The sequence below is a fragment of the Toxotes jaculatrix genome, chromosome 12 (genome assembly GCF_017976425.1).
Source record: "Toxotes jaculatrix isolate fToxJac2 chromosome 12, fToxJac2.pri, whole genome shotgun sequence".
Taxonomy (NCBI): domain Eukaryota; kingdom Metazoa; phylum Chordata; class Actinopteri; family Toxotidae; genus Toxotes; species Toxotes jaculatrix.
Window position 1 is genome coordinate 7,304,487 of NC_054405.1, and position 18,257 is coordinate 7,322,743.

The 18,257-nt window shown below is 42.0% G+C and overlaps 2 protein-coding genes across 2 annotated transcripts in view; both read left to right on the top strand.

Moving 5' to 3' along the window:
• Positions 1 to 4,185, top strand: part of srrm3 (serine/arginine repetitive matrix 3) — a 70,491-nt gene extending 66,306 nt beyond the window's left edge. The window contains exon 14 of the mRNA XM_041051731.1: positions 1,987 to 4,185. Coding sequence (XP_040907665.1) covers positions 1,987 to 2,260 — 274 coding nt within the window. The 3' untranslated portion in view covers positions 2,261 to 4,185. The remainder of the gene's footprint in view (positions 1 to 1,986) is intronic.
• A 2,746-nt stretch (positions 4,186 to 6,931) lies between these two features.
• hspb1 (heat shock protein, alpha-crystallin-related, 1) lies at positions 6,932 to 10,990 on the top strand. Its single transcript, XM_041052377.1, has 3 exons — positions 6,932 to 7,403; positions 9,498 to 9,561; positions 10,211 to 10,990. Exons 1-3 carry the CDS (start codon positions 7,031 to 7,033, stop codon positions 10,365 to 10,367), a joined length of 594 nt encoding a protein of 197 aa, XP_040908311.1. The 5' UTR covers positions 6,932 to 7,030; the 3' UTR covers positions 10,368 to 10,990.
• The last annotated feature ends 7,267 nt before the right edge of the window (positions 10,991 to 18,257 follow it).

The window sequence follows — 18,257 nt, forward strand, 5'->3', positions numbered from 1 at the left end:
GCACTTCACTCGTGCAGGGGAAGACGTTGTTCTTTTACAGCTCCAAATTACAACAGTGACAATCAAAAGGAATAAAGTGAAGGAAGTGGTTCCTGCTCTAACGCTCAACAGAAAATTTTAAGAACCACTTTCAGATCCATTAAATCCTTTGTGTAAAGTGAAAATGAAAAACTGCAGGTGCACATGGAGGTAGTGAATTACACGGGTGTAGTGGTGTGGTTGGAGAGGGACGCAGTGAAGTCAGAGGTTCTTGAACTAAACACAAAAAGTGCAAGTGAACACTCTTTGCTGCTTTACACATACATGACCAGTATATATATGTGTGTGTATGTGGCTTTTATGCTAAGCCAAGCTAACAGCTAAAGGCTGTAGCTTTGTATTTAGTATACAGAGATGAGAGTGATATCAATCTTCTCTTCTAACTCTCATCGTGAAAGAAAACACGTATTTGCCAAAATGTTGAACTATTCCTTCAGCAATTTCCTTTCATGTAGTTTTAATATCTAATTGAACAAAGTGTTTCCGTGCAGGATAGAAAGTAAGAGAACACAGAAAAACTAAAGCAATAAAAAAGATATATGCTGTACACAACAATAAGGACATGAAATCAATACAGAAAATAAGTATGATTAAAGTGGTAAAGGGGAACATTGAACTCATCTCTGTTGATTTATTTCCTGTTTGATGTTAATGAATTGCTTTATAACCACACTGTGAACATATTTGTGTCTTGTTTCCTCCTCTGCTGATGAAAACATGTTTTAATTAGAGTTAACATGTCTGCAAAATATTTTGATGGTGAGCCAGCTTCTTATTTATCATTTGATCATTTTATCGTTTCCCACAGAAGCTTTTTGAGGCTTGTTGCACTTGCAATGTTGTTTGTAGTTAGTTATTAAGACGTAAAGAGAAAAGTCCTGCGTCCATGTGAAAAGTGTTTGTGTGGTATAAAAAAAAAAAAACAACTCTCCATGTTACCTCTGTACTTTCTCATACAAGTGTAAATAGACATGGGTGAAATGTGTGTACCTTGTCATCTTCCACTCCAGTCCTAAAGGTCCTGATGCCAAGACAACGGGATGCTGCTGAACTGAGCTGCTGCAGGCTAGTTACCCTGGTAACAGTTGCCGTGCAGCAGGACCCCTCTAGTCTGACTCCTGAAGCTCGGCTGAACAGCAAACCATCAGAGCTCCCCTGAGTAAACCTGGCCTCCTCCTGTTTTGTCTGTCCTCTCTCTGCTCCTTCGTCTTTAATTTAAATTTACACTGAGAAACTCACACCAACTCTAATGCTGCACCCCACTGTGGCTATGCACTAATGTTGTAACACAGGGATACAGAGATTGAAATGCTATCAAGGTGTATTTAAGTGGATACCCCCTATTGAACAGGCTGTGGTTTTCCATGGCAGATATAGAAGGCAAAAGCTAAGGTGGAGTTATCCACAAAGCTGCGGAAGGTGGAGCACACCTTGTAGCAGCAGTTGGACCTTGATAGCGTTTCTCCCCGCCCTGCTGACTGTTGATTTTTCTGGGTGTTGGCCTCCACTGAGAAGAAGAGGTTCTTTTAGGAGCTAACAGCTAATTACCTTACAGGAAGCACTTTGAGAGTGGCTATTAACAAGACAATCTAAGCTTAATCTTGAACTAACCACATGCTTTTCTGTGCTATGGGTGTGTGCAGTTATATTGTGACTGGGAGTGTGTGTGTGTGAGAGAGAGAGAGAGAGGCTGAACAGGCTGATTTTTTTTTTAACCCACATAGCTGCTCTCTTTCAGATCCTGTACTGATCTTAAGTCTACCACTTCTATAACCTCCTGTACACTGATTTGCTCTCAAGCAATCAAATCTTGTTTTAACACATCATGTGTTTCAGATCTACATGTAACATATGCTAAAGATCCCACTGGCACTAACTCGTCAAACGTGTTGTCTTTGTCTAATGTAACTGTTAACACTCCATCCTCCCCCTCTTTCCCATCCCCAGCGCTCGGAAGCGGCCGATCCCATACTACCGGCCCAGTCCTTCCTCGTCCAGCTACGACAGCAGCCCGTCACGGTCCAGTCGCAGCCGTAGCCGCAGCTACAGCAGCTACAGCCGCAGCAGAAGCCACAGCCGGAGCCACAGCAGGAGCCGGAGCCGGAGCTGGAGTCGGAGCCGCAGCCAGAGCCGGAGCCGGAGCTGGAGCCGCAGCAGGAGTCGCTCCCGCAGCCACCACAGTTACTACAGCCGCAGCAGCTACGACAGCCCCGGCTTCTGAACCCTCAGCTCAGGAGGCAAAAGAAAAACAGACGAGAGGTCCCGTTAAACTGACTGTGCTCCTGTTCAGTTATCATGTATCCTTAAGAAAAGCCCTTGACAGTGTCCACACTGCTGTACAGTTGAGGGCTCAAACTCCTCGACCCACATCCATTATCCCTGTCTAATACAGAGCCTGGATCAAAGAGGAGAAATGTATTTTGATAGAGCACATTACTATGAAATTGGGTGTCACTGTTCATGTCTTCACATATCCAAGGTATTCAAGGAAATGGGTTACCACACGTCAAACTATTTGGTAGAGCCCAAAGAACAAATCTTGCTGTATAGTTAAGTTAGCACTTTCTTTCTCTTCTTCCACAAAACAACCAAAAATGAATTCATTAAAAACTATATGCTATATAAATATTTATATGTGTATCCTAAAAAATTGGAGCTGAGTAGAAGACAAAAAGAGGACACATCAATGGCTTAGTGTACATTTCAGAGCCTTGTTTTCCCTTATCATGCACTCATCTCCCCAAAGACTTCCATTTCACAGCAGCACAGAGATCAACAAAAGCGAGAACAAAAGAAAAGTCAGCAGATGAAATAGGAAGCAAAAAAAAAAAAAAAAAAAATCAAAACTAAACTTTTTTTTAATGATTAAAATTGTATTGTATAGGTTTGTCTGTATAGATGTAAACTCCTTTAAGTTCTGGCTTTGTAAACTATGCACTGTATATTCCATATAGTTTGAGGAGGTTTGTCTAGCATGATGCATCAGGAGACACTTGCTGCTCGTAGGAGAGAACGTTTGTTGAAATTAAAGATGCCGGGGTGCATCTGTGCTCCCTCTGACCTATACAGTATGTCAGACACCTGCATACAGAGGTGAATGGGGAAAAACATGTATTATGTACTTTTAGTCTTTTTCCCGGTTTAAATGATTATGTTGATTCTGCTAATCCTGTTTGAGTGCGTGTGCGTGTGTGTGTGCGTGTGTGTGTGTGTGTACCTCCTCTGCAATGACCAGTGAGGTAATTGTTTGTGTATCCACTGTAGCCTGCTTCAGAGGCTGCTGTATGGTACTGTACAGGAAAACTTTCTGCAAAAAGTCTCCATGCACACATTTGTGTTGACCACAGCTATTTATGGATCTACTGTATTTATTAGTTTATTTATTGGGTTATTTATTATTTAATGCATTTCGCCTTGAGCTGTAAAGCAGCTGGTTCATGCTTTGACGATGAGATTGCTGCAGAGGTATTCTCATGTTTAACACAAAGTTGGTTTCTTGTGGCGAAGGTTTTGTTTCGCTCTCAGATTTAGCGAGCAGTGTGTAGACTGACTGCTGTGTGTTTAAGACGCTCTGATTTTACCCAGTGGAACTGAGTCCTCGCCCACAGTTACTCCCACGACTGCCATTACGGCAACCCAGGCCCATTGTAAGAGCCACTGTGGCTCTGCCTGTACTGAGAAGCAGAAGACCGGCCTGAAGCAGAACCAAAACGTCCACCCCCCCGTGTGGAGAGGACAGTCCGTTATTCTTCTCTGCTGGATGTTTCCAGCCACCACATACTCCAGTCCCTGGTATAATGGGTCGCACCATGTTCCTGAAGGTCCCCCTGGTTACCAGCTTCAAAAGGAAGACGTGCTGTATGTAAGTTTAGCATAGCAGAGACATCAGCAGCTCTGTAATGCCTCCTCTCTCCAGCTTCAGTAGTACGGTAAACAAACTGGCGAAGCAATCAGGGATCACCCAAAGTCTTCCTTACTATTCGTCCAGTCTCATATCACTCACACAGCGTTGCATTCCCAGTGTGACTTAACCCAACTATAATACTCTGCAAACCTGTTAATTTATTCAAAGTATAGCATTGCCCCTTTGGTTCTACAAGTCATTCTTTGTAATGTACAAGTTATTATACCTGACAATAAACAGAAACAAATGGGGAAATAACTATCCTCTTTCTTTTCCTTCTTCTAACTTCAGCTGCAGTGATACTGGATGTTGTCCTGTAAGCCCAGTGCATGTATTTGCCTGCAGGTGGCACTGATGAGAACCTTCCAGTACCTGGAAAAGAAAATGAAAACTTGAAACCTTGTAGAAATGGTCTAGAACGTTCTCCAGCTCTTACTATTCCACCTCCAGTCAAACCAGACCAGTCTGTTTTAGACACTGAGCAGATATCAGCACCATTTGCCTCTGCTGTGATATAACTGTAATATTTGTTTCACAAAAAAAAAAAAATCAGCTGAATCTTCCAAGAATCAAATAAAATAAATAAAAATAAAATTGGGAAAGAACGAAAATGAACCAAAATTCACCCCCCAAAAAATGGCCTTAAAAACGAACCCTGCAGTAAAGGCTTCCCCCTCTGAGTCTCCACTTTAATTTCACTGATTTATCTCTTACTGTCCCTTTTTTCATTTTCCCTGACACTTTTTAGTGGTTTCCTCCTTTCTCTGTCTCTCTGTGGACAGACATTTCCCTGTAACACCTGCCCACACGAGAGTAAAGTGTAAAGCCCCATAGACTTTGTCGCAGCAGACTTTTAGACTTGTCATCGTGGGAAAAGAAGAAGTGGAACATATTTCATTAATGAAGGCTCACAAGCCATCAAGTCCCAGTGAACCATGACACTAAACCAGCACGCCCAGTACCAGAGCCCAGAAACTAGCTCATCTAAATGGAATCTAATGTCGTCAATTACACGCGAGCAATGTTCAGCAGCAATCGGCTAAACCCACAAAGGTCAACAAGCAGGGCTGCAACACGCCACATACACAATGAGGAGGACGCCCACCACTGGTCAGATCTGTATAATACACCTGTAAAGAAGAACATCTTCTTTCTTTTTTTTATTTGTTCAGACAAACACAACAAATGAGGGAGCTCTTCTTCTTTCTATCCTGAGATTGGCGTTTGTTTTTCTTGTGAGTGAGTGAGTGTGTGTGTGTGTGTGTGTAATGTATCTGCATACATAGAAAGTCAGTTTTACTATGTGCAGAGCTAGTACCAGGGTGTTTGAACTTTTTTTGGGTGTTGCTCACATTTCAGCATATAGCTGATAACTTATGATAGCAAGAGGAGTTTTTACTTAACCTACTGAGCTTTGAGTCTGTGTCACAGATGGTATCAGCACTGCCCCGAACGATTAATTTGCAGATAAACCCAGTAACCCCCGCCCCCAAAAGAAACAAGACAACATAGTATTTGGCTTTAGTCAGTCAGTCAGGACAGACGTTCATGTTTACATTATTGGCCCTGCTGTTGTGGTCCAGCCAAAAAGAAAAAAGAAAAAAAGAATGATGAGCAGCTCTGAGGAAGGAACAGAGCCGTAGGGTCCAGCTTCCTTCAAAGAGCTCACTACAGTCGAGCGGAGTCAAGTATTCGACTTTGAGCAGGTTTATAGTACTGAAGGGTCTAAGCAGCGAGTTCACACAGCTATGAAACAGAGGAGGAAACATGTCAGTCAGTCTCCACCTGCACTGCTTAGCTTAAAGCTAAACTTTGTCACACAGCACTCGAGTGAGTTTCAACAGTATTTAGGGTTGTAATGTTCTCATTTACAGTGCTGGCAGTTTGGAAACACACAAAAGCCGAGTAGGTGGGAAAAGGCAAAGGGCTGTTGTCAGTGTCAGACTTAAAGTGCAGGAATACAGCTTTTTCCTGGAAGCAGTACATATCTGTTTAAACTCAATTCATATCAAACTTATAAAAATATACCAGTAGAAAGTACTGAGTCATCAATTTGGAGCCAGGATCACTGTTCACGTCTGCCGTCCATGTGCAAATCCACAGTAAAAGTATGAACAAACTTGTAATTTATTCTGAAATACTTTTTTGTTGTTGTTGTTGTTTGATTCTTGGGAAATGTTGTTCAGTAATACTGAAACAGATCTAATCCTATACATCTCCTCCCAACAGCAACTCTGAACAGAGCGGGATGACAACTTTGAGGAGTCTGTGGGAGACTATGAGGCCTCTGACTCACTTCGTACTAGCGCAGGGTGACAGGGTGCGATGCAGGAGCCTTTTACAAACACAGCATCTCAGCAGAGTTCCTGTCAGGATGTCGGGAACTTTGAGAAACCACCGCTTATTAATTCCCTGTTTGTGACGTTAATAACATGAAGGTTACTGAAAACATCACTGATCTGATAACATCCAGTTGTGTGTGCTTTGATCACATGTAGACCAAGACGTGCTTTCACAAATGAGCTGAGGATTAACCTTCTGGTGAAGTAGTCCCATACCTTTGATGATTTTTGAAGTGTTTTGGCTTTTGTACCTTTAATGGTGTTCTTGTGTGTGTGTGCATTTAATATGAGGCTGTCTATAGCAGCCTTAGCCTGCACAGGGTCATGTTAGAAACAACATGTTAGTCATTCAACTCTGAGTTTGTCTGTGCTCAGCAGGACTAGTTTACTTCCGAGCAGCCTCCAGATCCTTCAGGGTCTCTGGGACGTCTAAAGAGGGGAAGGGGTATTACACGCAACATGAGGGAGGCAGGTTTAACAGTGCACTGGGCAGCTGTTACTGGGGAGGGGCCTTCCTGTTCCATTCCATTCGAGTGCTATGTCTGCCACAAATAGATATGCGAGTACTTTCCAGAAATGTTTTGGGGGAGTGAGCTAAGGGGGGGCTCGAGTCAGACGGGAGGACTCTGCTGACAGGGGTGGTGTCAGTGTGTATAAAAGCTCTCAGCTGAGAGGCAGACAGCACGTTGGGAAAACATTTTCAGAGAGGCCAGCAGCTCTTCATTGCAGCCTGAACACAGCAGCCATGGCTGAGAGACGTATTCCTTTCACCCTGCTCCGCACCCCAAGCTGGGACCCATTCCGTGACTGGCCCCAGAGCAGCCGCATCTTCGACCAGACCTTCGGCATGCCGGCCCTGCCAGAGGACTTCGCCACATTCCCCAGCACCCACTGGCCGGGGTACCTGCGGCCCACCATGATGGCCCCGGAAATGACCCCCATGATGTACCCAGGCGCCATGATGGCCCAGCACGCTCGTGCCCTTTCCCGCCAGATGAGCAGCGGCATGTCAGAGATCAAGCAGACCCAAGACAACTGGAAAGTGTCCCTGGATGTCAACCACTTCTCACCTGAGGAGCTGGTGGTGAAGACCAAGGACGGAGTGGTGGAAATCACAGGTGGGCCTTCAGTGATCCCCTGTTATATTTATAAACCTACAGATTACAAACCTGAGGTGTTGATGACAGTTTCCTCTCAGTTTAGCAGCAGTTTAATAACACTTTAAACAGGAAAGATGCATTGACAGGTACATAACAGAGTGTCTCAATTGTTGCACTGCACTAAGGTGTAGAAAAACTGCTACAGTACAAAACCAAAAGACACAAAAGAAAAGGGCTAGAAAAGTGTTTTGTTTTTTTGCTACATCAAGCACAAGGCAGATGCATTGCTGCAGAGTTACATAACATCTTGAGACAATGTACTGAGTTCCTGTACACAGGAGGGCGGGGGCTCTTGGATGCCTGCCCGCTAGATGCAAAACAACCCACAGTTCAACATGTGAGAGTCGACTTTTGCAACAGCTCGCAGATGATCACAGCCCAAAAACTGTGGCAGAAAAAAAAAATCCATCCTCCGTCTGAGCTCATGAAGGACCAAAGAAAAATGTGCAAACCTGAAGATGATGAGGAGAGGATCATATAATAGCTCAGCTCTCTAAAGCCTTGAGCTCCCTTTTCCTCTGAGGCAGTCTCAGCCTCTTTGTCTGCCATTTCACAAAGAATCACACTCTTAGGGGGATTTAGCCATGACTCACCCAGTGTGTCTGCTACTTTAAAAGGACTGCTGGATCTTGTCCAGGCGCAGGGTCCAGGGCCTGACCATGGCCAATATCTCACTTGGTGAGGCAGGAACAACAAAGATAAACAAAGCATGGGATTCAGTCCGAGTGGAATTTGCCACCTTGTGGTTCTCATGTGTCACCAGAGAACGAGGATGATATGTTCAACGGTGATATCACAGGCTTCATTTAAGAGTTTTGTACACAGATCACAGCGCGGCCTCTTTGTGCTACAGCCCTCATACATGAAAAAGTGCCTGCTTGGCCCAGCCGGACACGCGCTCACACTGGCAGTGTCGTCCTGTTGAAAACAGGACAGCTCCCAGAGGAAAGCATCCTTTATCAGCCCGTTGTCATAACAAACATGTTTCTGTTGGTCCAGAAGGGAGGGCAGTGTTTCAGAATCACAGCCAGGGATCTGAGAGCCTGTGAGGGACTGACATGATTAAGACTGGTGACGGCCTTCTGTGTCTGGTATGGTCACACAGATGAGAGGTGGGCAAGATAAAAATACCACGACAAAGGCCTTCACAAAGCCGTTCCCTGCTGTCTGCAGTCTTTATGCTAAGCTAAAGCAGCTCCCGGCTCTGTAGCTTCATATTAAATGTACAGATATGAGAATGGTATCGATCTTTTCATCTAACTCGCTCCAAGAAAGCCGATAAGCCCATTTCCCAAAATATCATGGCATGTTAATGTAGCTGGCACTACACAGTATGTGTAACAGGAAACCACAAAGTAACAATAAATATGACGCTACAAACAGGAGCTGGTTTAGCTTAGCATAAAGACTGGAAACAGGGGGAAACAGCCTGTCTGGCTCTGTCCAGATAAAATCCACCAGCACCTCTGTGTGAAGCTTCTACATTTGAGTTCTGATACAAATTAAATGAGATAATGTGATAATTAGTGCCTGTAGATCTTATTATCTTTATGCTTTTTGTGATGTACTTGAACTGAGCCATAACTGATGATTTTTGTTACTTATGACTGAACATCATCTAAATATTGAGAATCCTCAAAATACTGAATCTGTTTCAGTTTGATATTTAAAAACTGCTATCAAACTTTATTTTTGAGCGACTCATGACAGTATAATGACAGTCATAAGGTGTAATAGTAATACACACCTGCCCTGTTTCACTTTAAGCGTGTGTAAAATTATGGAACCTGCGTTCTGTCAGAAACAGGTGCTCAAATCTGTTCTGCACCATGCAATCATTCCCTTTGCTGCTGCTGTGTTCCTTAAACAGCGTCCCTCCCCCCTTATCACTTTTCTTTTCCGTTTAATATGCATTTTACAAATACATTCAAAATGTCTTCTTGCAGAATTGGTGCGTCAGAATATTTTTCTTTTATTCATAACTCTTCAGAGTGAGCGTATCTTTCAGATTAGTGCCACATTTAGGTCAAAGAATGTTGTCTGTGTCCTTAGGCAAGCACGAGGAGAGGAAGGATGAGCACGGTTTTGTGTCCAGAAGCTTCACCAGGAAATACACGTAAGTAGCTCAACTTCTTTAATCATCAGCGGACAAGCTCGTCAAAGTCAGCTGAAACCAAATTAGCTTTGTTCCTGATCACTGTGTTCTCCAGTTGATAAAAGGAAGCTACTGGCCATGCGATATGTCAACAACTCACTTCAAAACAGATTTGCTATTAAAAGCGGGTTTGTTGTGGCTGTTTTATGGTGGCTTTACAGTGAATTTTCATGGAGGAAATGCATTTCTCGGGCCTGGGTTCTGATTCCTGTGATTCTCTTATCGTGGCTTTGCTGCCGTGAGTCTTTGGTTTTGGGTTGGTCCGGCCTGTAGATGGCTGGCTGCTGCTGATAGCTGAATTTCATGCTCTGAAAAGCAACAGCAGCAGCAGCCTCCACCTCCTAGCGTTCATCCCTCCTCAGTCTGAGTTTTCAGCTTCATAGGGCTCTGCTGCCATCCAGGGGCCACAGCACACACTGAGGGGACAAACTGAACTGGTCTAGGAACTGATTTTGTCCCATCAGGGGTGTCTGAGGCGTTTGATATTTCAGTCAGTCTTTGTTTAAGTAGCAGCAGTGATGCTTTTTGACTAAGACAGGAGCTCTTGGTAAATTTAGTGGAGTGGTTTCCTTGACTTATAATCTAACCGTGTTGTGCTGCTCCCCTCCAGCCTCCCGTCTACAGCTGACATTGAAAAGGTGACCTCTGCCCTGTCTCCTGACGGGGTGCTCACCATTGAGGCTCCTTTGAACAGACCGGCCATCGAGTCCTCAGAGACCACAATACCTGTGTCAGTGGAAAACAAAGGTGATGTGGTGAAGAAGTAGGAAGAAAAGACGAGCTGCCCCCCCCCCCACACACACACACATTTGAATAATCACTTTATTCCCACAAAGTGCTTCTAGAAAGGTGAGGAGGCAGCTTATCGCTCTCACTAAAGCAGGCTTGTTCACACACCAGAGACAGAAGAGCAAGGGATTGCCCTTGCTCTTCTGTCTCCCCTCTGTCTCTGATAATGAGCCAACCCCAGCTGAGTGCACTGTGTAAACACATCTGCAGCAGAGCCATATGCCTTCTCTTTCTGCTGTAATTACACTCTTCATCTGAATGTAGGAAATCTTAGCTTAGCCCCACTCACGGTTTTCTTTTTTCCTCCCGCTCACTTACACACACACACACCTTTCTTGTTCCTACTGAGCATATCCCCTTCATGCTGCCTCTATAGACACATTAAAGACAACAGCAAAGTGGACTGTTATAACAGTGATCTTGTAAATTAAGGAAGTAAGGTCCCAGGAAAGCACACACACCACCACCCTGTGTGCAGAACAGTGCCTGTCAGCGACCATGCTGTGGTCTCCCTGGACAGGAAATAGACTGGTTTCATCTTCTGTTGTCTTTGGATACAAACCATGCAGTCATGCAATAAGACAATAAAGAAGGAACAACACAATGAGTCTCTTCTTTTTCTAAGTTACAAATTCTGCTGTTTACTTGCTTGCTGGTGACACGACATCAGTGGCCTTCCTCTTCAGGAAAGTGGTCTCTGGAAACAGCTGTATTTTTTAGAAGTGTGAAAACAGGAAGATAATAACTCAACGGAAATGCTAAGCTTCTTAATGACACAGTGTCTTCTACTAAATTATACATCTGAGGGTCATCCATGCAAAAGAGAGCAAGTGAAACATGTCAGCCCCCATGGGTGAGGCAGGCAGCCCATACCCAACACGATGCTTCACTGCATCATTGCCTGTTAAGGTTTGTAATTTTCACCTTTAACAGTATGGCCCCCGTCAGGCTGTCTGATCCCCACACAGAGCCAGGATGGACCAGGTTTCATTAAAATTGTAACTAAAGCATTACTTAAACAGTTTATCCTTTAATTACAGCGCCCCCATAAGGCCAATCAGTATAAAAACAACACTGAAAAGGCATTTATATCATTACATCATATTATTATTATATATGATACATACCATAATATTATTTGAAATTCAGTTTATATGAAGGATTCCTAAACTTCCACAGACAGGACTGCTGAAGGTCACTTCATTTACTATAACTGGAGTGGGTTTGCACTTTTTGAAGTGGAGAAAAACTAATAAGGTATTATGAGATATGAGATAGGTGTCACGTGTGCAGGGAAATAGAGCCATTTCTACTGTGCATCTGCACTGAAATGTGTCGTAACTCCCCAAATTGCATAATTCCATCACACAGAATGTCTATGATGAATTATTCATGCACAGATAGATACATAATTGATGGAGATTTGCTCTTTACTCTTTACTCTGAGCAAGGTCATTTAAAACAATTGCACCAGGAATGGATGCTAGCCGGGAGTGAGAATACTGTAAAGTCAGCCGAAGCCGAAAGGTTTGTGAGTGCGTGATAATGGGGGTACATGCATTAGTTATTTCATTACTGATTAATCTATGGCTACTTTTTGGCCGTGCATTTTAAAATGGTATACTTGTGGCTTCAGGGAAATCCTGTGACTGGTACACTTATGAATGTACAATATGTGCAGTTTTGTGGTTTCCCAGTGAAGCATGGCCGAGCCTCTACAGGAACTCTGGTTTTTATCACTGCCATGATGTTACATAAATCAAAATTCCTTAAGTACTGATTCAGTTCTCTGCTTTCATTAAATATTCATGAGGCTTAATCAGACAGTTGAGAAACAGATTTGGATCAGTGTGCCCATGTGAACAGAGGAAACTAGTAACGAACAATGAACATTGTTATTTCATGTTATTTGTGTTATTAAGGAGGAAACATTCAAGAAATGTGTCCTGCATGACATGTATAGATGGAAAAACATGTATGAATAGAGGAACTAGGCCAAGGGCAGTATTTGAAAGTGACATCAACAAACCGTATGAGCTGAGGTCTCTGTCACAATCAATACACTGTTCAGCTGCATGTATGAAGCCAATTCTACATGTAATTCCATTCATCTCCCTCCAGTTAATCATCAGCCACTGCAGGGTGAAACGAAAGATGCAGCAATACAGCCGGTGACGTACTGAGTGGCTGGTTGTTTTCATCACTTCTTTTTCTTCCTCCCTGTCAACTTCAAGTCATTCATGTTGCGTGCCAGGCCACTAATGCACATACTAACTCTACTCTTGACTCTAGAGCTGCAGGGGATATCTATTTATAGAGTGCTCTGCTATGCACCGAGCCTCCAGCATGTTGTATAGTTACACAGGGTAGATAGCGGACATGGACTGGTGCCCCCCCCCCCCCCCCCCCCCCCCATGGTTCTAAACCTGTAGTGACTAACAAGCTGCTTATGAGCGACTTCATCATTAGCTTTAATTGAGCCATTTCTACAACATGATGTGACTGTACAAGACTCAAATAAAAAAAATACAGTGCATGTGTGTTTGTGAGAGAGTTCTAAACATCTGCCAAAACATATGTCCATTTGCTCAGCACCATATTCAAAATATATGAATTTACAGTGTATGTATGCAGTGCCATATGTATTCAGTACTTGTATCTTCTACAGAGTGAGCTTAGAGGAAGCTCTGCCAATCATGGCAGCCAGGCCGACATTGCCTTAAGACGAGGCAGCAGTCTCTAAACCACTTAGCATTTCAGCTTTCCCTCTACCATGAGTCACCATTTCCTTCCAGTATAATGCAAGCCTAAATTATTCATGCCAATCCCCATCAATCTACAGAGCTATCCAGGCCGTAAGTCAGGGAACTGCCTCACGTGAAGAGCTATTAGCGAGTGGGCCGCTGATTGGAGTCTTCTCAGATCTCCTCATGCTCTCTGCTCTCAGGCTGAAACAGGACCAGATTTTCCAAAGACGTTCTCATCACAGCCGAGAGAATTGTTCAAGAGAAAAAAAATCCCAAAAATGTGAAGATAAACAAATATTGTATTGTGGAAATATAAATAATATGGTGGACATTCTCTCTCTCTGTATTCCAAGTCAGAAAATATTACCAGGGCAACATAAATGAACATTTCACTTTAGGGAAAAATGGTTGCCTAAGAATGCATTGTTTCTTACAACCCAGCATGTGGAGTCTGTCAATCCATTATTTTGTCAGCAACATAAATATTAATGTTAGCTTTAATTTTTTTTTACAATCAATCATGACTAGATTGTGTGTTTGTTCTGTTTTGATTAGACCTTTTTCACAGCAGACATTTTGACTGTCATCACAGGAAAAGCAGGGGTGTTACTAATAACATTAACTATGTGTCACAGTGAGTTGTGATACTGAGTCAGCGTGTACAATACCGGGACACTGAAGCCTGCAGCCCCCATGAAATGTATTATTTACACCTGTGCTTTTCCTGCTGGGACATCTCAAAATGTCTTCTGTTAAAAATCTGAATATGAACATTTTGAATACAAATTCAACATGAATACTCTTGCAATGGATTTTACATTTTACATATACATTAAGAAATAATAGATATTATAGCTGCATTTTGCACCAAGATCCTCACTGTTAAAAAAAAGTGTCCCCTCCTATTGATGGCTCTCTTTACACTGTGATTTATTGGACTGAAATCATATTCTACCAACTATAAATCAAAACAAAGAGAAAGCCTGTTTTGTGCCTGTGCTACACACTGTACACAACTCCTCACTGAGGGAAACATGGCCGTCACTTGCCAAATTATGAAACACTGATGGTGGTAGTAACTTACTGAAAGTCAGTGAGTCATTCTCATGTTGGTGAGGATGAACTTATTTCTTATCACATTTTAACTGGTACAAATTCACAAGTGCGTCCTCTGAAACAACAAAGAGACAAAGAGTTCCCCATCTTTAATAATTGCCACTACACCACTCATTTGGCTGAATACACTGTGTTCATTGATAAGACTGACTGATATTCTGCTTCTACAGTAGGGCAGAGGACAGACTACAGAGGAATGATGCTGTTGGTGCTGCTGGGTGGAAATGTTCAACAGAGGACAGGTTCGTGGAACAACACCTGAAGTCGGTACCTGGCACCTTCTTCTTGATGACATCACACAGGTTAGAAATGATAGCAGGCTGTGATTAGTCGAGGACCAACAAAGACTAAACATACATGAAATAGCTTTGTCCTTCAGATTCTCAGGCAATTAGTGAGCTGAACCACATCAACAGACTGAATAGAGAATAAGTAGTCTATTTTATAATAGAGTTTAGAGACTAGAGACTGCAGGCCAGGTTAAAGAGTGACTACCTGTAAAAGCATTTGATTAACATGCAAACAAAACTGCAATAAATCGTGCTCTGTGGTGTGACTCCACTGTACGTTACTGTAAATGCTAACTGTCCTTTTAATGACATTTTATGTCACATATGGAACATTAACTGTCCTTTTAATGACATTTAATGTTCCATATGTGATGGCCATCTCTTCAGTAAACATGAAAGTCATGAGTAAGTGCAACCACAAACTCACTAAATATCAATATGTCATTTTTAATCAGTGAAATACTACATCTGTTGAAGGCTTCAAGGTGAGTGTGTTGACTGAGGCCCTCTGAGCTGTGCACTGATAAGAACAGGTGGTGGGCTTTTTTTCCCCTTAGCAACAGACCAGGCTTGGCTAGTGACACCACCTTTAGATCGGGAGTTGTCCAATCATGTGTGAGGGTGTTGATTACCTTTCAACCAATTAGGACTCACAACCTGTTTCCAATAATTAGTTCTCCTTCTGTGACTGAAGTCACTACTGGTTAGATGCATTGGATTCATTGTACTTAAAGTGTTTTCTGTATTTCAGGTGAGTTACGTGCGTGAAAATTTAAATATTTCATGAGAATTTTAAAGTTGAAAGGTTTGGGGCTAACAATTTTAAGAACAGTATAACTGCCCACAGCTATTTTGGCCCAGTTTAAGGGTAGAAAAGCTGTCCTGGTCCTGTCATTGTTTTATGAATGATGCAAGAGTTTAATGGACTGACTCATTAAATTCCCAGCTTAGATGATGTGCATTTGTTTCAGCTTGATATTACCAATTGCATAGTAATCAAGGCTTTGAATAAAATAAACTTTAATTCTGCATTTTGTGATCTGCATTTTGACTTAATCTAAATCTGTCCTTGCTGGATATTCCTTTGCTTGCTTTGGCCTCAGTATGTTAGCATGATACCATGACCTGAGACCTGTTAGCTTTAGCCTCAGTGTCATGTGTCATGAGAGGAATCAGTTCACCCCTAAGACATCAGTAAGCAGAGGTAAACAGATAACAAAACTGCTCAGCTGGATCTTTATCACAGGTTCACTGATTTCTGTATTTGCAGGTTAGTAGAGCAGCCTCCTCCTGACCTTTGTGAGCAGGACACATCTCTGATCGTGTCAGAGAAGATGATCTGCCAGCCTGCTGAGGTAAGTGTTAAATAATTTGTGAAGACACACCTAGAGGAGTCAGAAATGCAGGGATATGGAGGCACAGAGTAATACAAACAAATACAGCAAGATGCAATGCGGGACATGATATATTTGGATCTACAGTCTATACCTGTGTTTTCTTTTCTTACTGGGTATCATGTCTGTATGTGGTATAAAATGCAGTATTTTTCTTCACAGTGAGAAACAGGCATTTAGATCACTGATGACGAAGTCTGATTATATAATTTCACTGTTCATAAACACGTTAAACTGTGGCTTCAATATACATATCATAAGGTTGTTTCAAGGAGCTGCTGAGCTCCCTAACAGTTGTTCACTTCTGTTTAAAGAGTAAGTGACTCTTCAATGCATCTGTCCTCGTGGGGTTAATGAACTGCACATGCTTCCTCACACAGTGTTGTAAGGACAGTCCTACATGTATGTACTGTCACTCTTAGGACAGCTGTATCTAAATGGTGCGTTTGGAACCAAGTTAGCTGCCAACAGTTGTGGAAAGAAGGCTAAGTCAGTCATTTTACTCAGCTATTTTATGTAAGTACTGTTTCGAGGTACTTGTACTTTCCATGAGTAATTTCAATTTATGCTTCTACTTCATGACATTTCAGACGAAAACGTTGTACTTTCTACTCCACTGCATTTACTCAACAGCAGTAATTAGTGGTCAGGTTGGAGCTGTGCACAGCTATGCTTGGATTTAAATGAGGACAGCAAGCTGCATGTACTAATAAGAAAGATAAGAATACTGTAACTTGTCTGACAGCATAACTAAAAGGTGATGGTGAAAGAGATGTTGAGCAAGCCCAGTCTGTCTCTTAGGATAAATAAGTAGAAATACCTGTGGTGGAGCAAGGACCTTTGAACGGAACTGTTTCGTAAAGCAGTTTAAATGATCTCGCAGCTACATTACAATGATACTTAAATGTTACAGCATCAGTAATAGTCCACTAATGGCATTTATGTACTTCTGGTTGCACAAGATGATTGTGAGCACAATTTAAAATCTTTTATGCACAAGCTAAAAAGAAAAGGCTGGGGGTCTGCAGTTAAACATTTAAAGGGGCCACTCTGTCATGAACAGCCTGTTTCTGCCTGATACTTGTGGTATTGCTTGTTACCTTCCTCCACCACTGACTAAGTGTCCTCACTGAAACATGAAATCTTTCTCTTCTGTACTGACTGAATGGTGGTTGTGTGGTTTCTTGTCAGCTGTAGTATGTGCAGTGTTTCGTGAAGAAGCCTCTGGACGGCACAAGACAAATATGCTGTTTCTTGCACTAAAAATATTTTCCTCTGTGGCACTAAGAGACTTTATTTCACTTTATTGTGCTGTTCACCAAATTGTAGTCAGGAGAATTTTGCAGTGTTTCACAGGTTCTTTTAACTATCATGATGTGACCAATAAATCAGAGAACGTCTGGATCTCCCACCGTCGAACGTCACACACCAATAAGTTTTTTTTTCACTTTCTGTCACTCTTGCCAAGAACTGCATGTCACCATAGCGATGTCCGTAACAGATCAATTTATTGTTAACAATCACTGTTTTGGTATAGCGTACTTCAGCAAATGGAGTAAAGAAAACACAGATTAAAATAAGCTAGCTAACAATCGCAATAAAAAGAAATAAATAGAAAATAATCTGATTAAGGTCTAGTAATTCCATGTTCATATGAATACATAACATCTACAGTATAAGTTAATAAATTGAAGCTACTGTATAAATACATCACCAGCATGCACAATATTGTATTATGGAGAATATTGGAGCAGTTATCATCTTACACTGAAGAAACAGTATAATAGGCAAGTGCATTTCTTGACCAAGAAGACACTGAAGACAAAGTAAATCCACAAACCTCAAATCTGCTTTTAGAGCTTCCACTTAACATTGCATGTGCTCTATCCACAAATTGTACTTAGTTCACTAATCGAGTCTGTGGTTCCAGGTGCCTTTTCAGAGATCCTACTGCTTGTTATGAAGATAGCATAACTGGAGACTAAGGGTGGACTCACTTACTGTTTTCAGAATTTTCATTCACCACACTGGTTAAAATTTCCATTCCTTTTATTTTGCTATCTGGATTTTTGTGAATCAAATCGTTTCCTATAAGCATTAGGACCCAATAGAAGTTGTTATTGTAACAACAATACTGACAATAAGAATTAGGTGTCCAAAAACAGTTAATTTATTCAATAAAGCACATCAGCACATGAGAGGGACAAGCTGCACTAACTTTACTTTATGAATTTGTATTTTTAGTTATAGTATGACTTGTGTGACTGAGCTGGACACATACCTGACACAAAGCAAACAAAAACATTTTTTATGTTATCTTC

Coding starts and splice junctions, on each gene's coding strand:
- hspb1 (XM_041052377.1), top strand. CDS start 7,031: ATGGCTGAGAGACGTATTCCTTTCACCCTGCTCCGCACCCCAAGCTGG. Junction 7,404..9,497: donor CGGAGTGGTGGAAATCACAG/GTGGGCCTTCAG, acceptor CTGTGTCCTTAG/GCAAGCACGAGGAGAGGAAG. Junction 9,562..10,210: donor AGCTTCACCAGGAAATACAC/GTAAGTAGCTCA, acceptor GCTCCCCTCCAG/CCTCCCGTCTACAGCTGACA.